This window comes from Eptatretus burgeri, chromosome 1 (genome assembly GCF_056783735.1).
Source record: "Eptatretus burgeri isolate ZD-2024b chromosome 1, Ebu_testis_v1, whole genome shotgun sequence".
Taxonomy (NCBI): Eukaryota; Metazoa; Chordata; class Myxini; order Myxiniformes; family Myxinidae; genus Eptatretus; species Eptatretus burgeri.
Window position 1 is genome coordinate 65217417 of NC_140961.1, and position 27311 is coordinate 65244727.

Below are 27311 nucleotides of genomic sequence, written 5' to 3' on the forward strand. Positions count from 1 at the left end.
CCTGAAAGTCATTTGGGTATTTACTGAGGTTTATGAAACAATCCTTGGGAGAAAAAGTTATTTTGGGCATAAACATGTAAAGCATTGCTGTTTGTAGAAATCATTTAATGAAACTGATATCCTTGAAGAAAACAGAAACAACCAGGTGGTCAAAATGACCCCTTCAATGTGTGCACCAGGCTCATGGCAGAATTGAAATTGTTGGTTAGTGTAATGTTCTGTGAGAAAGACCAATCTGGAACTTTGCATAGTTCTTTATAAATCACTTGCGGATCAACTGGAATTGCAGATCAAAAAAAATGATATCTTTGAAGAAAACCATCAACAACAAAAAAAAACAGGAGAAATGACCCCAACTGTGTGTCACGGGGTTAACCACAGTGTGAAACTGAAGTTACTTGTTCTATTTTCCAATTAGAGTACGTGGGGAGTGACCATCACCGCTTGTAAATTAGCCATGCACTGTATTACTGCATGGTAGAGAACGTTGTCACGTTATTCAGTTGTGGTTGTTACACAAAAATGGGAATTTTGAATCGCTTCACCTTCACTTGACAAATGCAGAGAGAAAAACGTAGCAGAAATGAAAACGTTGTTGTCCCACCATGTCTTGCATGTCACGTTTATATTTTTGCAAAGTATCATGTGTTATGTATCAAAACTACGCAAAATAGTCGCAATGGTACTGAAAATTGTCACAAATTTGATGATTCCTATTGAAAACTCTGATATGGTTACGGACATTGTCGCCAATACAGTCAGATGAATCACATCACATTAGCTGCAGCTGAAGGTTAAGTTGCACCAGAGCATTGAATTTGAAAATATTGTTAACTTTCTGCCATGTTTGCATCTGCCGTTTGGCATGAAAGCACAATACTTGACAGGCAAGGACATAAAAAGAGTCATGGAGTTCCACAACAAGTACATGGTGTAGTTTCAATGGCATGAAGAGCAAAAAGAGCATCACACATGAACTACGAGCAGGTGTTATCCAAATCGTGTGTTTTGAAGGTGGTTGCGCACCGCATGATGTTATTGTGAATGATGTGGTTTTTCTCCATTGATTGATTTTTTTTTTTTGAAATTTGATGCGCAAGTCTCTTGTCTTTTCTTGGGGCATATGTATGTTTTTACTCTGAAAGTGGGGTCATCAATAGAAAGAACCATTTCTATTTGCATACAGATAACTGGAAGATGAAGAGCTACATTCATGCTCCGTTGGAGTCTTTGAGACTTGGACTTTTTTTTTTTAACTGTCAGACTCAATGTTTTATTTTCCTTACCAAGAGAAGCTTTTCATTTATGTCACGTAAAAGTTAAATGCATGGTGTACAGTAGTTTGTGTTGTACAATCATGTATACAAACCATCGTGAAGATTTATGAATTACTTGAGCTTGTGATACTCGTTTGTAAGAGCAAGATAATAAAATTGATTTATTTTGCATATCTGTCATTTTAAAGAAACATTTATTACCTCCACCACCAAGGGTGACAAAGGTTATATTTTCACTCCTGTCTGTTTTCTGTTTGCTTGTCTGTGAGCACGATATTTCATAAAGGTTGTGGATGGATTTGGACAAAATTTGGTGGACAGGTTGGGTATGTGACGAGGATGAAAATATTACATTTTGGTGAAGATCCAGATCCAGATAAGAGAGTTTTTAAAGTGATTCTTCACCATTGAGTGATATGGCTAAAAACTATATATAGCATGGTATCTCAAAAAGTTATGAAGGCATTCGGAAGAAACTTGTTGGACAGGTTGGGTGTGTGACAAGAAAGAATCGATTCGATTTTGGTGAAGATCTGGATCTGGATATGAGAATTTTTTTTAATCTTCAAGTGATTCTTCACCATTGAGAGATAGGGCCAAAAACGATATATCGCATGATACTTTAAAAAGTTGTGGATGAGTTATGACAAAACTCGGTTAGGTGACAACAAGCTGATTCAATTTTGGTTCAGGTGTGGATGCAGATCCGACCTATCAGTGGGATACAAAATGTAAACTGTTCAGCTTGGTGGAGGTGTGCACTCTCCTGAGTGCTGTTTTAGTTGTAACATAATAGGTCAAAGTGAAAAAACCAAAAAATTGCAATTCTTAATTAAGTTGATGTTAAAACAAAAAATGACGGCACTCTGGCTGATCAGCATCCCCTCAGTGTCAAGAGGAGCGGCACTTGGATTATGCCTCCTACCTTCCGCGTCGGTCGCTTTCGAATGTGAATAATTATTTGTCGGGGAATCAAACAAATTCCATTCAAGTATTAATATTCTGTATGCTGAATGGAAAAGCTTGGTGTTGGCATAGCGGTTAAGGTGGCTGGCTTGGGACATTCAGGTCCTGAGTTTGAGCCCCTGTCAATTGTTGAATTAACACCAGGTGGGGTTGACTCAGCCTGTCATCCTTCTGAGGTCGGTGAAATGTGGACCAGTGTACTGGGGTAATAACCATTCAGGGTAACCTGTGTTGGAGTGGTGACTTGTCCAGGACTGTACTACTTGCCAATGAAACTGCCTTGGCGACCCTGTGTGCCTTTACAGCACAAAAGGAATGGTATTATTATTATGATGCAGAATGTAAATTAATATTGAGAGTCCACAGTTGCCAAGGGACTACACTGAGTATAAATAGTCATCACACAATCCTAGATGACCATGATATGGAGATGAGGCCATTTGGCCCATCATCGCCATGTTGCACTCCTGAGTTGTTTTATTATTTTTTTTTGCTCCAGCTTTAAACATCAATCTTCTTGATGGTGCACTAAAGTTTAAATAACCTGATCTTGATCAGGTGACCCAACTTGTAATTAGTATTTATAACGATCTATCTTGGGCATTTTTATTTTTTTAATAGGCATGTCCATAATATTCATAGCAAGTCTCAGTCATAGGAAGGAGATGTAAAATAAGCAGATTAAAACTTCATATATGTTACAGCATGGAGTTGCATCATCAGGGTTAACTTTATTGTGATATTCAACCTAATCAAGATGCGAAAATGAGAAACTAGTTTCTCTTCAGGTGATGTTTTGGTAACACTCACAGACATGAGTTTGAACATCAATGCAGATTTGACATTGCATTCACATAAATATATAATAATGTATATATCATTTTTATATACACAGATAGACTTTGACTCTCGTCTTGGTTTAATCACACTTGATGTGATAAAAATGCCCACGACTGCAAACCCCCCCCCCCCCCCACACCCAACTTCAAAACAGTTACACACAGTAAATATGTGGAACATCATCGATTATTGTTAGAACTGCCATTATAATAATAACACATAAACTTTTTGTGAAGTTAAACCTGCCTTGATTACAGCTGAAACATCACAAGGGACACTTGTATAATAAAGGTGAACATCATTTGTTTTCATCGTAATATAATGTGGCCAACAAGACACTTCAGCAGAACTTTTATATTTTTTTCAAGTACGGTACTTTAAAAAGCTCTTCATCAAAGTAAGATTCCAGCCAAGGAGGCTGATTGTGATACGTAATCGTGACTGTTATCCAGACCGACTGCAAATATGACACACATACCTCGGCAAGTTGGTTCTCACTCTCACTCATTCCAAGATACAGTAATTGATTTACTTTATGTCAATGCCAATAAATCCTGAGCTAAAATAAAAATAAAAATCAGCGTTTGTTTGAATGACGTGGGGGATGGGTGTGGAGGGAATGGAATGGCATCAGCTTTCTCATCTCTTTCTTGATTGAAAATACTGTCTCTCTTGTTGAGTTGTGCCCATCTTTGGATTGCTGCTCACACCCTGAGCCTGCTATTCATTCACCGGAACCCCCTAAATTATGGTGATTGGTTAAAGCCCCTACTCTGGCCTTACCTCCTCTCCCCACCATGCAAGGTTCTAATCCATCTAATCAGCAGTGGGTGCGGTCATCCGATGCAACTGGCATGGGTCATCATGTCACGTGACGATGAGCGATGCAGGAGAGACACGGTCACACTCTGTGCGTGAGCGCAAGCTGTGCCACTGCTGAATAGGTGTACGATGTAATCCTGTCATGCGGTGCCAGTGTGTGTGCTCTGTGGAGCCACTGGGAAACTGCCCCAGCACCACTCTTCCCACGAAGTCATTGCTGCTTTTCATGTTTCGTCCATACACTGTCCAAATGGGTTGCAGTGGTTAGCCATTTTCAAGTAAAGCTCCATTATCCATGTACACTCCATTAAAATACAATGGCATCATGTGTATATGTATTTACACCAATGATAGGGAGCTGATCCAAATAATATATGTCAGGGCTAGAAAGAGCAATCAGAGATTGCAGATGCCACACAAAATTGCCAGAACTTGTTTTGTGTGGTATTTGTGAAGTTTTTTGTGGTATATTTTATGTGGTGTTTGTGTACTGGTGTGTAACATAATAATACTGCCACTTTATAACTGTTGGCAGTGATGACCGGGTTCCAAGACGTCCCACTTTGATGCAACCCCACTTTTATTGGACGCCTGACCCTGACCCATGACTTTTTTTTTTATCATTATTCAATTGAATTTGGAATGGGATTAAAATAAATTGAATTCAAATGAAGTGGAAGACCAAATGAGTACAGTCCTGCACTAGAGTCATCAGAAGGATCCTGAACAAGCAAAAAGCAAAGATGAAGTTATCAGGAGGAAACTGGATAGGATTTGCATTTGAGCTGCTACTCCTCTACCCTCAAAATATCCAAGTGAGCCTTATTCGAAAAAAAAAAAATCCTGGCTGCCAGAGCATGTGGCCAATCAAGTTGAAATTTAAAACATTTATTCCCCATCACTACTAGATCATAATTGTGAAGTTTCATGTCGATTGATTAAGCGGTTCCAGAGAATACATTATTTGATATTTTTATTCAATCCAATATGGCTGCCAAATCATGTGACCAATCAATTATTCCTTTAAAAACTTGTACACCCAAGGTTTGGGGAACATTTCTGTGAAGTTTCCCCTCGACCTGTCCAGCCGTTCTGGAGAAGATTTTTTTAAATAGGTTTGTGACCTATGATGTCATTTGTGTGATCCTTTTCTTTCTCTTGGACAGGCAGTCATACATGTAAAGTTTCACCTCGATCTGTTCAGCCACTTCAGAGAAGAAGATTTTTGAAGGTTTTTTTTTTTTTTGAAACAATATGGCTGCTGAATCGCATGACCGATGACGTAAAAAAATTTTCTGTGGACCATTTTATCCCTAGATGACTAAAAAAATTTTCATGTTCATCATATGTAGCATTCTACATCTGTACTTATGATGTCATAATGAAGGCACCTATAACAAAATAAAAAAAAAATCATTATGAAGGCACCGCACTAATTCCCCATGACGAGTTCTTGCCGTGTGCCAAGTTTCAATTATTTCATTGGGGTGGATTCAGAGATACAGAGTTCCAAAGTTTTTCCGTTTTCCAACAAGGCTGTCACACCATGTGACCTATGACGTCATTATGATTCAAACATTCCACATGAGTAGTCACATTTACGGCGAAAATTTCGTCTCAATCCGACAAGCGATTGCGGAGAAAAACACGAAAGTTCTGTGCGGACAAAACAACAAACAAGAAAAAGACGTCATGCAGAGCACGTCACTTGCAAAATCCATAAAACAAATTTGACCTCAAAATTAACTGGTGATTTAATTCAATGACCGAATATGCAACTCTTTAAATTTCAAGTCAAAAGGATGAAAATTGAGGATTTTAGAAATTTCACCAAAGTTGTTGACCTTTGGCCTATGTTGACCTTTTGGTCTATGTTGACCTCAAAAAGAATTGGCTCGTTGAATTTAGTGTCCTGAAATATAAACCTTCTGCAAATTTCAAGTCAATAGGAAGAAAATTGAGGATTTTAGAAACCTCACCAAAGTTGTTGACCTTTGGCCTATGTTGACCCTTTGGTCTATGTTCACCTCAAAAAGAATTGGCTAGTTGAATTTAGTGTCCTGAAATATAAACTTTCTGCAAATTTCAAGTCAATAGGATGAAAATTTAGGATTTTAGAAGCCTCACCTAAGTTATTGACCTTTGGCCTATGTCGACCATTTGAACTAAAAAAAAACAATATGCTTCTTCATTATGCCAAACTCTACCATGTTGTGAAGTTTTGTGAAGATGGGTTTGAAATTGTGACCTGAAGGTGATAAACAAACAGACAGACAGAATAACAAAATTGACTGACGAATATCCTTGAAAAAATCTTCAATTTTTCAAGTAACAAGAAAAAGACGTCATGCAGAGCATGATACATACTTGCAAAATCCACCCCTTCTCTCCAAAGGTTGACATGGATACATCAAATTGTCCATTTCATGAAGATTAAACTTGACAATCTAAATCAAAGCACAGGTCAATCAGATGAAAATTGATTATTTTTCATATTGAAATTGATGATTTCAGAAGTTTGACCTCAAAAATAGTTGGTTTCCAAATTCAGTGATGCACTATGCAATTTCTACTTAATATTCAGGTTAATGGGATGAAAACTGATGATTTTAGAAGTTTGACCTTGAGTTGACCTTTGACCTTTGGACCGCAAAAATAGTTGCTTTCCCAATTCAGTGATGGACTATGCAAATCCTGTTCAACTTTCAAGTTAATAGGATGTAAATTGAAAATCTTCATTTGAAAACTGCCGATTTTTGAAGTTTAACCTTGACTTGACCGTCGACCTTTTGATCTCAAAAAATAGTTGGTTTCCCAATTCATTGATGCACTTTGCAATTGCTGTTTAATTCTCGAGTCAATTGGATGAAAATTGATGATTTTAGAAATTTGACCTTTTGATGTCAATTTTTTTTTATATATATATTTTTTATACCTTGTCGAGGCTCGTATGAGAGGTAACACACAACACACAGTAAGGGGGCATGAGACAAGAGGGGGGGGGAGTGGGAAGGACAAAACAGTGAGGAACAGAGACATTAGATCTGTGGAAGCGAGAGGGATGGGGCGGGAAACATGGGGAATAGAAGATGGACATTACAGGGACTTTCAGGAAAGAAAGCAGGGAATTTGAAGGAGGTGTGTTTGGGATGGATTAACGAGGGTAGAAAAGATTGAGGATATGGATGGGGGGTGATAAGAGGTGGTGGTGAACAGCTGTTTTGAAGGCCTGGAGGGAAGAATGGGATTGAATAGAGTGAGGGAGTTTATTTGAAAGGTTGGAAAAAAGAGGAATGAAAGAGGGAATGTGAGCAGTGATTCGTGATTTTGGTAGTTTTACCAGAAGGGGGTTGTTGGCAGAAATATGCGGAAATATGGTTGGCACAAATCACAGACCGAACCGGGGGGGGGGGGGGGGACGGGGCGAGACCAAAGAGGAGACGATAGAAGACAAAGACCATCGACCTGCCTGCGGTGAGAGAGAGCGAGAGGCTCAAATACTCAGCCTCATCGTGGGGGATGCAAATGATCTGAAATACCTTGGTTTCCACAGCGTGAAGCTGAGAAAGGTGGGAGGCAGGAGCAACAGCCCAGAGGGGAGAACAGTACTCCATTAGGCTGTGGACAAAAGCTTTGTATGTGGTCAGGAGCTCAGGAGGGCCGAGGAAGGTCTTTGCACGATGGAGGATTCCGAGTCAGCGACTGGCTTTGGAGACCAGGTTGGAAATGTGGCTTTCCCAGGAGAGATCATTTCAGATCGTGAGACCCAGAAGCTTGAAAGAAAGGATTGTTCCAGCGGATTGTTGAGAAAGTATATTTGGGGGGAGGGGGGTCCAAACGGTCCTTTCGGAGAGACAAAGTGAGATTGTGAGATTTGTCCGGATTGAAAGACGTGTTACACGTGTTGGACCAGTTTGTGATTTTACCCAGATCTGCAGTGAGCGAAGAAGCTGCTGCTTGCCAGTTTGAGGGTTGAGATATGGTATGGCAAAGGGTGGAGTCATCAGCAAAGAGATATAGAGGATTTTCCAGAGAGTCTGAGAGATCATTGCTGAAAACCAGGAAAAGAACAGGGCCCAGAATGCTACCTTGAGGAACTCCAGCCTGGACAGGAAGAGGGGATGAAAGAACTCCATTTACGGCCACACGTTGAGTGCGACAGGAGAAGAAGTCTCCACACGACAGGAGAGACAGGAGAGGAAGTTGACTTGTTAGTCATGAGTGGAGATGGTCTTGGATACCATTGTAAGAGAGTTTGGAGAGCAGGGCAGGGTGCCAGACCGTGTCAAAAGCACGTGATATGTCCAGGGATACGGCTCAGATTTCATGTTTGGCATTGAGGACCTCCATCCATTCTTGGGAGAGCAGAAGCAGCATATCCAGTGTAGAGTGCCCTTGACTAAACCAAATTGATGATCGGAAATCAAGCCATTGGAGAAGAGGAAGGATTTAATGTCTGAAGCGATGATGGATTCCATAACCTTGTTGATGATTGGGAGAGGGCTGATTGGTCTGCAGTTGCAGGGATCTGTTTTTGAACCTTTTTAATGCAGGGCAGTATTATTTGCTGATTTCCAAGCAGATGGCAGATGACCTTGAGCAACTGAGATGGTGAACAGAATAGAGAGAGGGTGAGCAAGAGCAGAGGAGCAGGTTTGAAGGATACGTCAGCTGATGCCGTCTGGACCGGTTGCAGAAGCTGAGTTGAGGTTTGACAGCAAGCTCTCCACTTTGTAAGAAGAAAAGGACACAGAGTCCAGGGACAGCTGGGTGTGACTGGGTAAGGTGGATGCAGAAAACGACGGGTTTTGGACACAATATTTCAATGCAAACACCGAGTTTAAGCATTCAGCCTTTTCACGTGCGGTATCTGCAGTTTGGCCATTTGAGGTAAAGGAGGGTATGGAGGGGGAACATACACCAAAAACAGATTTTATTAGATGCCACCAGGATTTGGAGGAGGGCGAGAGGTTTGAGAGTTCAGACTTGAGCTTAGAAAGATGTTGTTTTTCTGGCTCCACTGAGGGTAGATACACACTTGTTACGAGCTTTATGGAAGGAACTGAGATTGCCCTCAGTTGTTGTTTACTTTCCATGAGGCAAAGGCAAGTTGTTTCAGGACCACTGCCTCGTCGCAAGCTTCAGTGAAACATGGGAGGGCGGAAGAGTAGGACAACTGAAGATGAGAGGGGATAAATCTGTGTATGAGGTGGTGGTGGTCATATGGCAGCTTAGTTGCCAGGGTAGCTATCATTTCTTGAAGCATGACTGTCGCTGATGCAGTGCCCCTCTACCAGTTCACACACTGGAACTGCTACTCATTTCGCCAACCTCGGAAGGATGACAGGCTGAGTCAACCCCCTGGTGTATTAATTCAGTGGCAGATGGGGCTTGAACTCAGGACCCTAGGATCCCAAGCCGCCACCTTTACCACTGAGCCAACACCAGGCTTTGTGTATGAAGGAGAACAAGTTTCTTTGTAATAATTCCCAGGATGTGTTGATGTTGGAGAAACTAGCGATGGGAGACCAGTCTAGAAGTTTGATGGCTTCTTGGAGACCCTGCCAGTCAGCTTGAGTGAAATGCCAGACTCGACGGTGCTGAGGTGGCTCTCTGATAACAGCCAGAGAGATGTCCACTTTGACAAACACGTGGTCAGAAGAACCGATTGGAGCGGAGGAAGAAAAGCAGATATTTTCAGGGAAATTTGTCAAAATCAGATCCAGAAGAGATGGAGTACCATTGGTTGAGATCCGGGTCGGGAAATTGACCGATTGAATCAGTCCCAATGAGTCGTAGAAATCTTTTGCTGAAGTGCCATGACAGGTGAGAGAGGTACCCACACCTAGCCAACTGGCATGATGACAATTGAAGTCACCACATATGAGGAAGAGAGAGTTTGGATGAGAAGATAGAAGATGGTCCATGTTTTTGGATAGAGAGGTGTAAATGGAGTCATCACTTTGGTGGACGGTTTCGTACACATAGAAACATGAGGTGGGAGTGGAGGGGAAGCCGGAGCCAGAGGTATTCCTGGGGGTGTGGGGGAGTGAGAGCAGTGCATGCAGAGTGAGGAATAGAGCCTTTCATGAAGAGAGCAACTCCTCCACCAGGATGAGGGTCAGTTCTGTCATACCGGAGGAGGGAGTTACCAGGGAGAGATACTTGGGAGTCAGAGACGTCTTGAGGGAGGAAGGTTTCTGTAAGACAGATTATGTCTGGTTTGTCAGTGGCAACCTGTATGGAAAGATCTGTGAGGTTTGAGCGAAGGCCCCGGATATTTCACATCCACACTGTTAATGAAGAGAGAGGGAGGAGGCTTTGTGTGTAGAGGATGTGAGGGGAGGAGGAGCGTCGGACAAGGGAGGAGGGTGGGCAGGTAAGGAGAGTTGTTGAAAGAGTGTGGGGGATTTTAGAATAGCTTGGGGAGGGGGCCGGATGAGAAAGAGAAAAGGCTCTGTGATGCTGGGGGAGAGGGGGGCGAGAGAGGGGGCAGAAGGCATTTGAGGAGGTGGAGTGATGAGGTGGAGGTGGGAGGGCAGGGGAAGGAGGCGGCTTTGCGGATGTGAGGGGGGGAAACTTTGAGAAGGGTGAGTGAGGGGGGTGAATGGTGGGAGAAGGGTGAGTGGGGAGAGTTGAGGGAGAAAGGTGATAGGGAAACTTGGAGGGAGAAGAGTGTGATGCTTGCTTTGAGAGGGAGAGGTGAGAAGGGTGAGTTGGAAATAGTTGTTTTCCAAATTTAGTGATGCAATACGCAGATCCTATCCAAATTTCAAGTCGATCGGATGAAAAATGACGATTTTAGAAATTTGACCTCAAGATGACCTTTGACCTTTGACCTCAAAATCAATAGGCTTCTCAGTTGAGACTACCTCGACAACTTGGTTAAGTTTCATGATTATCGGTTTATAATTGTGACCTGTAGGGGATTTACAGACAGACAAACAAACAGACAGAACAAGCCGGTAGGTGACGAGGGATCCACGAGGATCGAAGCGCTGGATACGATGCTTTTCATTCTGACCAATCCACCGACGAAGATTCATTGCCAAGACGTATTGGTTCACATAAAATTGTTACTCTGCCTGGCAAGATTTTTCCGATTGCGTATTTTGCCAACTGGCACTCCTCAGAGTGGAGATGGAGAAAAGTGTAAATGACAAAAAATGTTCTACCAACCATGTTCTATCACCATGCCAAGACGCTTTCGTTTACGCCTAACCGTTTCGCCTTGATGATATTAATTTATAACGGATATCTCGCGAATCACTTAACATATTCCCTGGTTCACCACCTTTCCGTATTCGGAGGGCTGCCATTTGGAAACTATGAGAGATAGAGGAATGTTATGCTGTCGCGATAACTAGATGGGGATGCAAGGAATAAGCAGGAGTTGGTCCGGTCGCTCTACCTATCATAGAAGCCGCGCTACGTCAGTTACCGTTTGGGTTCTTAAAACGCGGTTTTTCGGCCGCTTCATAGCAATGGGTGGTTGCTTATATTAGGCCTAAGTCACATTTGCTCTACGGCGAGGATACGGCCTCTGAATTGACAGAAACGTGCGGTGGCCACAGAGTTTCTGAGGTGGCCTCAGGGTGGCCCTATGCTGTATGGCTATATTTTACAGGCCATAAGGTCGCCGTGGAATTATAACGCGGAGTTATAACTTTTTTCATTTCTATGTTAGCCGTAGCAATTCGACAAGCCGAAAAAAAAAAAACTGGTAAAAAAAAATTTAAAAAAATTAACCCATTTGTTACCGTTCGCCTTAGGGCCCCCCTCCGGTCGCCTTGCGGGCACCTTGCGTCTGCCTTGAAAATTCTATGGCTGCCGCAGGAACGCCCTAAGGTCACCTTGCGACATCAAATCAAAGACCGTATGGCACACCCACGTTTTCGGTCTCCATAATTTATAAATACGCCATGCAGCTCCCCGAAAAATAAAAACATGTGACTGCTACATTGTGTGACCGTGGAAATACTGCGGCCGCCGTATAATTACTAGTGGCCGTAGATTTTGGAGACCCCACAGCTGCCGTGGCAAATGTGACCTAGGCCTTAGCAACGAAACTCAAACGCGCACACTCCCAGCCCATACGGCACCTGTTCGCCAAGTTTCATCAAAATTGGTTTGCTGCTTTGTGCTGTGGAGCCTCGCGTTGCAGACACGGTTTTTCGTTCCTTTTTAGATGTAAGCAGCTTATCAACATTCACCGAAAAGTAATTATCAGAGAAAATAAAGACAGTAAATTTATCGTTGACATAGGGGATTGCTTCGTTAAAAGTCAGCTATAGCAATTCCATGAATTAACTTCACGAAAACAACATTTTGTTTGTGACATCATTCCAATTAGACACAAAGGCTGGAAATATGGTGAAGGTGTGAAGGAAGGAATGGCTTCAAATTTGCTCGTTTCACACATACAAACTGTACCCACTTCCTTTTCACCTACAGGCGTGCAAGGCACGTCACACAACCAGCAGTTCTACAGAATTTAACATGGAATTTTGGGAGACGCAACGAGTGAGAACACACTATAATTGTGACAGCGCACATGCATGGAAGTGGCTGCTTCACACTGGAATGACTTACGAGGGTAAGGTCACTTTCGCTAGCAGATACAATAAGTGGCAATGTCTCAGAAGTCAGTTGACAGATGAATGTGGGTTTACCTTCATTAATTGTGCTATCACACTGAAATCACTTTAAATGGTATCATTACACATACATCTTGTGGTTTACATAAACATAAACAGTCAAAATCAGAGTACATGTCCTTAAAAAAAAAACAGTACACTCAAACTTCAACCTCTGAATTATTAGAATAAAGTAATTAGATGTGTTGGATGCATCGTAACATGTCACAAATTTGCAAATGTCATGTAAATGAGATAAATGTTCACCAATGAACAAGATAATAAAATAGTACAGTATATTATCATATTTAATAGTTGAGTGCCAATTTCAAGCACCTAATTATCAAGACACGATCGTACAGCAGTAACACACTTTCCGTTCAGCTTTCTGGTCTGGATTTGATACTCCCCCTGATTATAATTGTTGGATTGGTGTTTCACAGGCAGGGTATTGCTTCACAAAGTGTGTCAGCTGCAGACTGGTCTGTTCACAATAGTTGGCAGGTGTTAAACATCCACAGCAAATTTTGATGAAAAGTAGGTGAGTTATTGGCTTACTGCTGACACCCTGACCAAATTCTAAATTCCTTCGCTAAATTACCTGGCTACTGCTCCAGCAGATTGGTTCTGCCCCCCACCCCCAAGTATACTACCCTTGGGCCAAACTCGCAACTGGCCCCAGGTCCAATATGCATTAACAAAAAAAACAGCATCCAATGCTGGTCATGAACTAAAGAACCCCTATGTTAATGCTGTGACTGCTGAGACAATGTAAGACCCAATAAGGAAAGTTGTGTCGTAAAAAAATCCAAATTCATACTTTTGAATGGAGGGAATTTTTGTACGACATAAATTTAATAAATCACCAGACTAAATGGGTCATGCCATCAGTTCTGGCTGTTGTAGCTGGAGTAATGGTTTATAAAATGATCAGCTAACATGGTTAAGGATTCTCATCCAAATCTAAGGACACACAACATCCAAGGATATTTGGAGATTGTGGCCAAACGGAATCATGCTTATAAGTGACTAGTAGATTTAACTTGCATTGCGTGGGAAGGGAAACGTGAATAAGTAACGCTTTGTAGCGAAAGTTAATTTAGAAATTGTAATGCCCTCTGCCACCACCAACTGGTGGTGCTACATGGTACACATTTACCTTGGGAATTCACGCCCCATCCCTGCCTGAGTTCCCCCCCCCCTCACTCACACACACACACACACACACACACACACACACACACACACACACACACACACACATACACACACACACACAGAGTTGTATTTGTATCCCGAGTTTGGAGTTTGTAACTTAGAAGATGTGACCGTGCATAGAACACATACAAACAGAGATTTTTTTTTGCCTTTTATAGGTATCGATTAAACGTAACCAAATGTTTATGGAATGTTTCAGGATGGTAATGCCACAACCCATTAAGGAAATCTGATGCCGGGGTTCAACCATCCTATTTCAGTATCACTTTGACTGGAGCATCTTGGGATATGTAAGTTGTTTCTATCAGGACCCAAGCATAACAAAAGAGTGGAACTCGCACCAGTGGAACAATGCCTTTAGTCCATCTAGTCAATGCAAAGCTTTATAGAAACGCGATGAAACACCCTAAAAATATAGTTTTTAATTCTGTACAGTTTATACATCATGTAAAGTGTTCCACCTTCCTACCCAAGTCCATTCTGAATTTTTTTGGGCTGCTGATAACACTTTGAAGAACGTTTCAAAACAGATGTAACTTGAAGTTCCAATAACTAATTAACATGAGCAGTTAATGGCTATGAATTCTCAATTATGCACATCTCATTTGCAAAACCACAATGAAGGTTTAAAAAAAGCTTTCCAACTTAAATGTCAAGTAAATAATTAATGCTTTTTAAATTGGCCAATAAACTGAGTTGAAATAACAAGTGGATATATATGCAAAGTAGGCATACCTGTGAACACTAAACTGATGTCTTCTAAACATCCAGATAGCACTTTAAAGCTAAACGACTCATTATACAGTGGGTCTATGGTCCCATGTAGGCAAGTAGTCTTTTTGGTTTTGACGATTTTCAGACCATACACCAGCTGCACCTTGACGAAAGGATCTGCCAGGAGAGATGCAATTAAAAATTTGAAAAAAACAAGACAGAAATTTGTTATTGCACAGTCAAAAATAATTCAAAATTAGATCAAGTTCCTTCATCTACTTGGACGAAATTGCTTGAATGATTATGGTCTTTTGCTGGCCTAAAATGAAGAATTCCACAGAAACCTGAGCCTTGAAGGATGTCTGTTTGCAGCAGTTGCTTGGCCCTGATCACCTCCACATTTAATCTTCCTGCACATGGCAGGAAATTCAATGAAATGAGTAGCTCTCCAAGCTCCACCTCATTCTGCATAGTCATAACCAAAGGAGATGCAAGATATTTAGAACGAGTTACGTTTGTTGTTGCAAAAATAGTTAAATATATGCTTCACATCTTTATTTACAAATTAAATTTCAACAATTAAATATTGTTATGTTTGTGGGGTAGATGGAGAAACTTCATAGTAAAGGTAGGATTGTATAGAGTAGCATGGTCTGTGGACGATCAGGAGACATCTCCATGTAATTTAAGTGGGGAAAACAGTCAGCTGAAGTTGTTACGGGTCAACACACAGGAGGGGGGGGGGGGTGTTCTTTGTTAATTAGGTCGGGTTTAAGGCTAATTTTTCCAAGTGTGTGATTGCCCCCGTGACCTTTGCCTATGTTCTTGCATTTAAAAAGCTGGCTATAAAAAGGAATGATGCTTTTACAACAACAACTGGCAGGCCACGCTTAGGATTGGCCAGTGTGACGTGAGATGAAGAGGACATGATCAGAGAACATAGAGTTTGTGTAAGGAGCGCGGTTGAGACAGAGGAATTTGTTTTTGCTCTCCTCTCAGCAACGACGAAATATAGCAGCATTATTCTTGTTGTTCGCAAGCCTGGTGTTGGCTTAGTGGTTAGGGTGGTGGCTTGGGATCCCAGGGTCCTGAGTTCAAGCCCCGTTGGCTGCTGAATTAACACCAGGGGGTTGAATAAGCCTGTCATCCTTCCGAGGTCGTCAAAATGAGTAGCAGTGTACTGGTCCTGGTGTATGCCCCGGTTAGAATAGGTGTACCATATCCCTTTGTGTCATAAGAGGCGACCAGGGTTGGCGTCAGGAAGGGCATCCGGCCATAAAACATTGCCTCAAGAAAAAGCCCAACCCCTGCACAGCAGGGAAAAATGGCTGTAAAAACGGTCATTCTTGTTGTTCGTGCTGATGTGAATTTGCCCGCGTGCTGGAGCAAGACGCCAGCCATTGTCTGTTCGGCTGAGTCGTGAAGTTGTACATTTCTGAGAGAAGAAGAGAGGAGAGTGCGCCTCATGGCCTTATCTCAGGGCCTCAGAAATTGTCCTGTCATATGGCCAAGGAGAAAGGCGGCGACCATTTGTAGTGAGCGGACATGATGTAAGAGAGGAGCAGGATCAGCACATCCGTTCATAAGAAGAAACTGTACGAAGGTTTGTGGGCCCTTAACGAAAGAGGGCCACCCGTGTGAATTACCACATGTTTCCCACGTAGAGAGCGGCCTGGTGCCAATTTGGGTGAGGTTTACCGTGCAGGATGACATGGTTCGATCCCCAAGCTCCTCAAAGATAATCTCTGGACACCCAGCTAAGTGCCAGAATAAAGGAAGGGATTTTCTTTTATTTTATCTTTCCCCTTGTCTGTTTTTGTAACTCTGTGTGGAGCCATCTCAAAATTAGCTCTGGTTTACCTCACATTACTTTACATCATGCTTTGATTTATTTCCGTTATAAATATTTTATATATGTTCATTAAACCCTTATTTATTAAACATTGCTTGTGTCTATTCATTGTGGGTTCGAGTATAAATCCATGTCCTCCGTCCTGGTGAACGCGTCTTGTACGTGCTTTGCTACCCTCCATCCCCTGCGCGCTATAATCTCCAAGGATCACATGTTCCCCTTCAAGGTAGAACCATTCAGCTATCCATCCAGGTCAGTTTTAAGCAGTGTGGACACTACAATATTTTAACATAAATATTTCAAGGAATAACATGAGAGGCAATGCTGGGCTGACAGGTTAGCTCAGAGTTCATGCATTCACATTGATCAAGGTTTGATTCCTCGCCCAATTGTAAATTGTCACCCTGATGTTTTGCAGGTAGGGCATTGCCTCAATGAGTGTGCCACTCTTGATTAACCCTCAGAGTGGTTAATCTGGGTGTCCACCCGCTATCATAGATTGGTGTATGTTAAAAATGTTACTTCACGTTTGGAAAAGTTGGCTATTTTTGTGCTGATACCCAGGCTAAATTATATATTCCTTCCCTAATGTACATCAGTGGTCCATCCATGCCACAACAATGTGCAACCAGCAGGTAAGAAATCAAAATTGAATACCAGTTCAATTATGCATTTGGTTGAAAAGAGGAGGCGAGCGAAGAAGGGGAGAAATTACGATTGAAGGAGGGGGAGGAAGAAACAAGACAGAGAGAGAGAGAGCATCATTATCATGAAAAAAAAAAATGTTGAGTTGGGGTTAAATGACAATGGAATATCTTATAAGAACAGGCAAAGGAACATAATTGAAAGGCAAACACTTGGGTCTCACAGGATTATTAAAATTACTTTTTCTTCAACATTTACACAACAACAGAAGGTACCAAATACAATTCACCAATGCTAGAATATAGGATGGAAGAGCTTAATGTGAAAATATGTCGTGAGGAATGTGATTTCGTTGCATTAAGCGAGATATGGTTTAATGAGGGGAATTTGAGGACAGGACTAGAAGGCCGCAAAATGTATTCTTGCAGATGTGATGGTACAGATTATAGCTGAGGAGCTGTCGCAATCCGAGAAAAGGCAATTTTGAAAGGGTTGGTATAAAGTAGGGAATTGATGCAAAGGTTTCTGTGTGGATCAAGATTAGAGGTTGAAAGAATAAGAAGGCATACTTATGGGGTGTTTTAAGCGGGCGTAGTGGCGTGCGCCTGTAATCCGGCTACTCGGAGGCTTGGGTTGGAGGATCGCTTGATGACGGGAGCTCTGCACTGGGCCGCGCTATGAGAGGGTGTTGGGCAGCCCGGAATCATGGCAAAACCCAATCCTTATCCCTGTGTCGTAAGAGGGGACCAGGGTTGCCTCAGGAAGGGCATCCGGTGTAAAACCTATACCAAATCAGTATGCGGATCTTAACGGATGATCCGCTGTGGTGACCCCTAATGGGAGCAGCCGAAAGACGAACAACATAACTTATGGGGTGTTTTAATAAAGCTCCTGGTGTGAGGGAAGAACAGGATAGAAAGGTTCATGAAGAGTTCAGAAAGGCATGCGGTGAGGTAAGAGCATTGATTATGTGGGATTTTAATTTGACGGGGAAAGATTGCATCCAGCAACAGGGAAAGGGCAGAGCAAATGAGGAATTTGTCGGTCTAATCCAGCATCATTTTCATAAGCCAGTTTGTAGATAATCCCAGGAGTGTGAGTGCAGAATTGGACCTCTTTTGGAGGTAATGATCTGAATATGGTGGACATAATTGAGGGATGAGAGCTTTAGAGACAATCGACTATAATATATTGTGTGTGCAAGCGTTCTGGTAAGAATTTGAGTTTGGGATAATAGATGAAGGCTCTCAGTTTTCAGCAAGGCAAAGTGTATGATGAGAGATCGCAGTGCTCTCGATTGGGACAAAATAGCAGGAGGGCATTCAACCAGAGAAGTAGTGAATGTTGAAGGAACAAAATGTGAAGTGCACAGAGTAAGTATATTCTCGTCAGGTGTAAAGCTGGAGGCTGAGAGAGACTAGGGTGGTTGATCAGAGAGGTAGAGAGTGCTATTAAGCATAAATCAGAAGACATTTATTCGGTAGAAAAACAGGACTGGAGTGAGACTTCCTGTGTCGGAGTGGAGACACATCCAGGATTGTGCCCAATAGCCAAGGAGACTGCTGAGGCAGCACCAATGCTCTGCACAGAGTCTGGTCCCAATGAATGGAATGAAGGGAGTGAGACTGATCACTCCAGAAATAAAAAGAGGTATTTAAGAAAATGACTAGGCAAGAAAAGAGAAAGTGAGATGGATATGGCACAGAATAATAAAAAATTTGTGTGCCTTTAATAAGGAATTTTTTTTTTAAATACATAAGGGGTGAAGTGCAGGTAAAGAAAAATGTTGGCCCATTGAAGGATAGAGATACAATCATGAACCATGCTCCAGAAAGAGCGTCCGTGCTGCCGAAGCGGTTTCTACGGCTCGGGTTACAATCTTGGATGAGTCGTATTCCTAACGGAAAGAGAGCACAGGGAAATTTTTTTTGTATACAGTACATAGTTGAGACTCGTGGAAGAGCTAGTACACTGAGCGGTTGAGGACATAAACAAAAACAGGATGCAAAACACGCAAAACAGGATGCAAGAGGAACAGTAGAGACACACACAAAAGGAGCAGCAGAGAGAGAGAGAGGACGAAACACCAACAGCAGAGTTGAAGGCCAAGGTAGAGGGAGACTTGGGCAAATAATGCTTGTGGGGAGAAATGGGGGGCAGGAGAGGATACATAAGGTGGACAAGATAGATACAGAAGGAAACTTCAAGGAGGGAAAACTGGAAATTTAAAGGAGGAGGGATTTGGGTGGGGTTACTGAGAGTAGGAAAGGTCATGGTTTTAGATTGAGGACAATCTGAGATGTTGGTGAACAGCTGTCTTGAAGACCTGGAGGGAATAATGAGATTGAAGAGGATGGGAACTTAGTTCCACAGATGGGGAAAAAGAGTAACAAACAAGGATGAAAGTGAGACAGCAGGATTATTACAATTATTTTGCTTCAACATTTACACAAGAACAGTCATGGGCATTACCATTCGCTGAGATATTGAAAGTGAGGAAGGGCTCTCAGAGGAGTTTCACATATGAGTGGAGGAATCAAAGACAGGAGAGTGAAGAAATGATGTAGCGACAGGCAAGATAATATACAATTGAGAATGTTAAAAGAAGTGGTAAAGCAGATAAGCCTCGTTATATTGGCCAACATTGCACTTTAACAGCACAGGAGTCAAGATTTGCCACACATAGGTGGTGTGGAAAAGGAGATTGACCATCTCCTAGTTGATGGTCACTGGAGGATGATCCAGAACTGCAGGGTCTACCAGAGTGCTCAGTTCCTCAATACTGACCACCAGCTTGTTGTAGAAACTCTTCAATTGCATGTTAATCGAGGAGAATGGTATCATCCCAGCCTAGGCTGGATTACATTGAGCGGTTGCATCATGGTGATCCACCAGCTGTCGACTTGGATATCAGGATTGTTATAATCCCTGTTGCTGACCCTCCAATCAACTGTGGTCCACCTTCGTTTGTGGAAACACGGGCTGCGGTGAACCTCCTGAAATGGGGTAAATCCAGGGATCTCCAGGGATCTGTGGCATCCAAGCTGATCTTCTCAAGGCTGGTGGAAATGCTGTACTCGTGTCATTGCATGCAGTTCTGTGCTCTGCCTTGAACACAGACATCATCCCAACTGACTGGAAGAGGGGCCTTGTTGCCCCTCTCTGGAAAGGGAAGAGTGATCGCCAAGACTGCAACAACGACCGAGGGATGAGACTGCTCTCAATGCTGGGCAAGGTCTTTGCTCGAATAATTCTCGATTGGGTTCGCCACCATCTGCTTGAGCACCAGCGTCCAGAGTAGTCAGGCTTTACACCAAAGAAGTCAACAATTGACCATATCCTTGTGCTTCGAGTCCTCACCGAACGCAGGCGAGGGTTTCGGCAGGGGCTGCTTGCAGCCTATGTTGATCTCTGTAAAGCATTTTAATCAGTGAATCGTGATGCCCTGTGAAGGATTCTTGGTCTTCATTGGGTGCCATCAAAACTGATCGATCTGATGTTTGAACTCTGGTACTGAGAGTGCTGTGAGATGTAGTGGTACCATCTCTGACTTATTTCCAGTTGTTACTGGAGTTTGTCAGGGGTGTGTTCTGGCCCCCACACTTTTCAGTCCTTGTATGGACTGGATTCTGAGGAGGATGTCGGAGAAATCAAGCTGGGGTGCATCATTTGGGAATATCAAGATCTCTGACCTTGATTTCGCAGATGAAGCAGTCATCTTTGTGGAGACTCTAGATATCCTTTTGCAGGCCCTCGACGTGCTGAATGAGGAGTCGGAGCACTGGGATTACGGGTTTCCTGGGTCAAAACTAAGATCCAGGCTTTCACTGGCATCTTAGATGCTACTATTCTATCTGTACCTGTTTGGGTTGAGGATGTTGAGGTCACGGAGAGATTCGGTTACCTTGGCAGTGATATTCATGTCTCCGCATGTTGTCAGCCAGAGGTCAACAATTGTCTGGGTTGGGCCTGGGGAGTCGTGGATTCATTGGATCATCGGGTGTGGTGCTGTCGGTACCTGTGCTGGAGGACAAAAGTCAGAGTCTTCAGGTCCTTGGTGCTTCCAGTCTTGCTCTATGGATGTGAGACTTGGACTCTGACCAGGGATCTGAGATGGAGACTTAATTCCTATGGTACCAGATCTCTTCGGAGAATCCTTGGCTGTCGCTGGTCGGACTTTGTGTCCAACGAGCGGTTGCTGAGAGAGACTCAAATGAGTTTTGTTACCTGCATAGTCCGTGAGCGTCAGCTGTGGCTGTATGGACGTGTTGCTCATTTTCCTGATGTTGATCCTGCTCACCAGATTCTCTTAGCGAGGGAGCCTCGTGAGTGGAGTTGGCCATTGGGCCAACCACCTGCCTCATGGTTGCAGCAGGTTGATCAGCATCTCAAGGACATGGGGATGGGCCAGGCATCTGCCTGGGGGATGGCCAAACGGAAGCCCCTGGAGTACCGGTGGAAAGTGGATGCAGCGACGCGCTGCTCTGGCGCATGCTCCCCTACCTGACCTGACCTGACCTGAGTCAAGATAGGTATTAAAGGATTGGAGAGTTGTAAATGCAACATTGTTATTCAAGATAAGATCGAGAGGAGAATCAGAGTTTCACTTCAGTTTTGGGAAAGAAGTTAGACATATTAATCACAGATCATGTGGGAAGCATTTAGAGTTTAGACAAATCTATATTAATTAAATACAGTCTATCTGGATTTATGAAAGGGAGGTCATGATTAACAAATTCAATGGATTTCTACGAAGCAGTTTCTCATTGGTTGGATCAGAGAAGTGGAGTGGATGTTGTACATCTAGACATTTGGAATGCATTTGAGAAGGTACCTCATAGACGGCTGCCCGTGAAGGTTAGGGTTTGCGGAAAGGGTTGTAGAGTAGCTAACTGGATTGAAAAGCTGGCTTCGTGATTTGAAGCACAGAGTCATCGTTCATGGGAGGATGTCTGGCTGGGAGATTGTGTGTAATGGGCCACCTTGTGATCAGTACTGGTGCCATTTTATTATTATGAATTACATCAATGATTTATACAGTGGGATTAAGAATCAGCTTTCAAAATTTACAGATGACACAAAGCCTAGATAGCAGAGACGGGGTGATCAGATTCAGGAAAGTCAAGATAATTATCAAGAAAGTTTCCCAAATCAGGGAAAAGATGGGCAGATGCAGTTTAACATAAATAAATGTAAGGTGCTGGGGATGGGTAAGAATAATGAAAATAGAGATCACATGATGCAAGGGGCCGACTTGGATCATATCACACAGGAGAAGGATCTGGAGGTGGTAGTACATATGTGGGGTAAACAGACAGATAGGACGATGCCAGGCAGCTGGAGGTAAAGCAAACAGGGTTTTAGATTGTATTTGCACAGGGATAAAATATAAATCAAAAGCAGTAGTGTTAACATTGTACATTAATTTAGTGAGGCCTCTGCTTGAATATTTCATACAGTTTTGGTCACTACTTCTGACAAAGGACATAGCGGACACAAAAAGGGTTCACCATCGAGTGACTAGATTGGTTCTGGAATGAGCTATGAGGAGTGGCTGAAGTAGACAGAACTTTATACATTAGAAAAGAGGCTATTATGATGGGATCAGATAGAGATATTTTGGGTAATGAAGGCGAAAAACAAAATGAATGTGGAGTTTTTCAGCAGAATAGACAGTGAGAGGACCAGGAGGCACAGTCTTTTTTTTTTTTTTTTTTTTTTGTATACCTTGGTCGAGGCTCGTATGAGAGCTAACACACAACTCACATCAAGGAGGCATGAGACAAGAGGGGCGGGAGTGGAAGGGACAAAACAGTGGGGAACAGACACATGAGGTGAACTGTGGAAGGGAGAGGGATGGGGATGGGACGGGGAACATGGTGAAGAGAAGATGGACATTTCAGGGACTTTCAGGAAGGAAAGCAGGAGAAATGAAGGAAGTGGGCTTGGGTGGATTATCGGGGGTAGAAAAGATCGAGGATTTGGATGGGGGAAGATAAGAGGTGGTGGTGAACAGCTGTTTTGAAAGCCTGGAGGGAAGAATGGGAAAGAATAGAGTGAGGAAGTTTATTCCAAAGGTGGGAAAAAAGAGGAATGAAAGAGTGAAGATGAGCAGTGATTCGTGATTTTGGTAGTTTTATCAGAAGGGGGTTGTTGGCGGACCTTGAGCGCCCTGTGGAAATGTGGTGGGGACAAATCGCAGAGAGAGCAGGGGGGGCAAGGCTGGAGAGGAGTCGGTAGAAGACAGAAAGATCACCGACCAACCTGCGGTGATTGAGTGAGAGGCCCAAAGACTCAGCTTCATTGCGGGAGATGCCGATGATCTTAAATGCCCTGGTTTCGACAGCGTGAAGCCGAGAAAGGTAGGAGGCAGGAGCACCAGCCCAGAGGGGAGAGCAGTACTCCATCAGGCTACGGACAAAAGCTTTGTAAGTGGTCAGGAGCTCAAGAGGGCCGAGGAAGGACTTAGCACGACGGAGGATTCCCAGTCGGCGACTGGCTTTTGAGGCGAGGTTGGAAATGTGACTTTCCCAGGAAAGGTCATGGCAGATAGTGAGACCTAGAAGCTTGAAAGAAAAGACTTCTTCCAGAGGATTGTTGAGAAAGTGGATGGGGGGGTTTTGTAAACGGTCCTTTCGAAGAGACATTGTGAGAGTGTGAGATTTGTCTGGATTGAAAGACATGTTCCACGTGTTGGACCAGTTTGTGATTTTATCCAGATCTGCAGTGAGTGAAGAAGCTGCTGCTTGCCGGTCTGAGGGATGACAGATGGTACGGCAGAGGGTGGAGTCGTCGGCAAAGAGAAATAGAGGATTTTCCAGAGAGTTGGAGAGATCATTGATGAAAACCAGAAAAAGAACAGGGCCCAGAACGCTACCTTGAGGAACTCCAGCCTGGACAGGAAGAGGGGATGAAAGAACTCCATTTAGGGCCACACGTTGACTGCGACAGGAGAGGAAGTCTGCGAGCCATGAGTGGAGATGGCCTTGAATACCATGGGAAGAGAGTTTGGTGAGTAGGGCAGGGTGCCAGACTGTGTCAAAAGCACGTTATATGTCCAGGGATACGGCTCGGATTTCCTGTCTGGCATTGAGGACCTCCATCCATTGATGGGAGAGCAGAAGCAGCATATCCAGGGTAGAGTGACCTGGTCTGAAACCAAATTGATGATTGGAAATCAAGCCATTGGAGAAGAGGAAGGATTTCATATCTGAAGCGATGATGGATTCCATCACCTTGCTGATGATTGGGAGAAGGCTGATTGGTCTGTAGTTACAGGGATCTGTTTTTGCACCTTTTTATGCAGGGCAGTGATGTTAGCAGATTTCCAAGCAGATGGCAGATGACCTTGGGCAAATGAGAGGGTGAATAGAACAGAGAGAGGGTGAGCAAGAGCAGAAGAGCAGGCTTTGAGGACACGTGGGCTGATGCCGTCTGAACCGGTTGCAGAATCTGACTCGAGGTTTGAAAGCAAGCTCTCCACCTTGTCAGGAGAAAAGGACACAGAGTCCAGGGACAGTTGGGTGCGACTGGGTAAAGTGGGTAGAGATAGTGATGGGTTTAGGACACAAGATTTAGCTGCAAACACCGAGTTTAGACATTCAGCTTTATCACGTGTGGAATCAGCAGTGCGGCCATTTGAGGTAAGGGAGGGGATGGAGGGAGAGCATACACCAGAAACAGATTTGATTAAACGCCACCAGGATTTTGAGGAGGGAGAGAGGTTTGAGAGTTCAGACTTGAGATGAGAAAGATGTTGTTTTCTGGCTCTCCTGAGGGTAGATACACACTTGTTCCAAGCTTTGTGGAAAGAACTGAGATTGCCCTCAGTTGGGTTTGCTTTCCATGAGGCAAAGACAAGTTGTTTCAGGACAACTGCCTCGCCACAAGCTTCGGTAAACCAAGGGTGGGAGGAAGGGTAAGACAACTGAACACGAGAGGGGTTAAATCTGTGCATGAGGGAGAGCAAGTTTCTTTGAAAGAATTCCCAGGATGAGTTGATGTTTGAGAAAGTAGTGATAGGAGACCAGTCTGTCAGTTAGATGGCTGCTCGGAGACCCTGCCAGTCGGCTTGAGTAAAATGCCAGACTCTACGGCGGTGAGGTGGTTCTCTGATAACAGCCAGAGAGATGTCCACTTTGACAAGGACGTGGTCAGAAGAACCAATTGGAGCGAAGGAAGAGCAGCAGATATTGTCAGGGAAATTTGTCAAAATCAGATCCAGAAGAGATGGAGTACCATTGGTTGAGATCCGGGTCGGGAAGTTGACCGATTGAGTCAGTCCCAATGAGTCGCAGAAAGCTTTTGCTAAGGTGCCATGGCAGGTGAGAGAGGTACCCACACCTAGCCAACTGGCGTGATGACAATTGAAGTCACCACATAAGAGGAAGAGAGAGTTTGGATGAGAAGATAGAAGATGGTCCATGTTTTCGGATGGTGAGGTGTAGATGGAGTCATCACTGTGAGGTGGACGGTACAGTACACATATAAACACGAGGTGGGAGTGGAGGGGAAGCCGAAGCCAGAGGTATTCTTGGGGGTGTGGGGGAGTGAGAGCAGTGCATGGAGAGTGAGGAATAGAGTCTTTGATGAAGAGAGCAACACCTCCACCAGGACGAGGCTCAGGTCTGTCATACCGTAAGAGGGAGTAGCCAGGGAGAGATACTTGGGAGTCAGACACGTCTTGGGAGAGGAAAGTTTCTGTTCGGCAGATAATGTCTGGTTTGTCAGTGGCAACCTGTATGGAAAGATCTGAAAGGTTTGAGCGAAGGCCCCGGATATTTGACGTCCACACTTTTAATGAAGAGGAAGGGGAGGAGGCTTTGGGTGCAGGAGGTGGAGGGGGAGGGGGAGGGTAGGACAAGGGATGAGGGGGGCAGGTAAGGAGGGTTGCTGAAGGAGTGTAGGGTATTGCAGAATAGCGAGGGGAGGGGGCCGAATGAGGAGGAGAAAAGGCTCTGTGGTGCTGGGGGAGAGGGGGACAAGAGACAAGGAAGAAGGCAGTTGAGGATTTGAGGAGGTGGAGTGAAGAGATGGAGGTGAGAGGGCAGTGGAGGGAGGCAGGTTGGTGGATGAGAGGGAGGGCAACTTTGAGAAGGAAGAGTGAGGGGGATGAAAGGTGGGAGAAAGGTGAGGGGGGAATTTTTGAGAGAGTTGAGAGGGAGGCTTGGAGGGAGAAGAGTGGGATGGTTGCTTTGAGAGTGAGGGGTGAGGGGGTGAGTTGGCACTGAAGTTGGAAAAAAAGAATGGTTGATGGAAAGCGAGCATCCATGGCAAACTGTGGTTTTTAAAAGTTTTAGGTCAGAGATGTGATTTAACACAATTCTTGATGGATGCAATGAAGGCGAATTCAGAGCATGGAGAGAAGAAGCGCTGTAATAGTTGGATTTTTTTAGGCAAGGAATGAAGGAAAGGTCGAAATGAGAGCAGTCTGTTAAAATAGCAGAAGAGTAGTGCATTGTGAAACAGTAAAGAGTACCACATGTGTGAGAGAGGAAGATGAAGCATTATAAGATCGTTTTTGTTGTTAAAAATAATGTATGAGAGAGTTCAACAGATTAGGTCATGGAAGTGTAAAAAAAAAAAAAAAAAAAAAAAAAAAATCGAGGAAGAAGACGAGGAGGAAGTTAAGAGGAAAAAGAAGAAGCAGAATCGGGGGAAGGTGAGCGTGTTGTTGTTGGGTATATATATATATATATATTTTTTGTTGTTGTTATTAATATTAATGTATGAGAGAGTTCAACAGATTAGGTCATGGAAGTGTAAAAAAAAAAATCGAGGAAGAAGACGAGGAGGAAGTTAAAAGGAAGAAGAAGAAGCAGAATCGGGAGAAGGTGAGCGTGTTGTTGTAGGGTTTTTTATTTTATTTTATTTTATTTTTTTTTTGGAGATAAGAAAGAGATTAGTTGGGAGAATGGGGGATGTTTGGAAAGTGGGGAGGATCAAAATTGAAGGTAATGGGGAGGATAGAAATTGAAGGTAATGGGGAGAAAAAACAAACAAACAAACAAACAAAAAACGATCGAACACCGAGTGGAACCGGTAGGCCTCAAGCCTAGGCCTAGGCCTCAAGCACAGGTAAGAACGTCGACAAAAATACTCACAAAATAGCACGATTTTTGAAACAAAACCGAACTAGCAACACACAGTAACATGTAGGTGAGAAAATTAAACAGTTAAAATGGGACAAATAACAACCGGAAACTTAGCTTTGAGAACGTCAGCAGGGAGCCCCGAAGGAGACCTCTCGCTTCTCCAAAACCGGAACCGGAACTCAAGAAAAGAAGGGAGTTAGGATTAGAGTCAGGTAGGGGTCCTTCACTCAGAGAGAAGTTAATGCAT

At 43.4% G+C, this 27311-nt stretch overlaps 1 protein-coding gene across 2 annotated transcripts in view; it reads right to left on the bottom strand.

Annotated features, from left to right (window-relative positions):
- Positions 1–3207: 3207 nt before the first annotated feature.
- The window catches only part of SYT17 (synaptotagmin 17), a 71305-nt gene continuing 47201 nt past the window's right edge, over positions 3208–27311 (bottom strand). For both annotated transcript variants that reach the window (XM_085886339.1, XM_085886349.1), the window contains 3 exons: positions 14818–14938; positions 14495–14650; positions 3208–4147 (listed from right to left, as the gene is read on the bottom strand). In XM_085886339.1, coding sequence (XP_085742465.1) covers positions 3951–4147; positions 14495–14650; positions 14818–14938 — 474 coding nt within the window. In that variant the 3' untranslated portion in view covers positions 3208–3950. The remainder of the gene's footprint in view (positions 4148–14494; positions 14651–14817; positions 14939–27311) is intronic.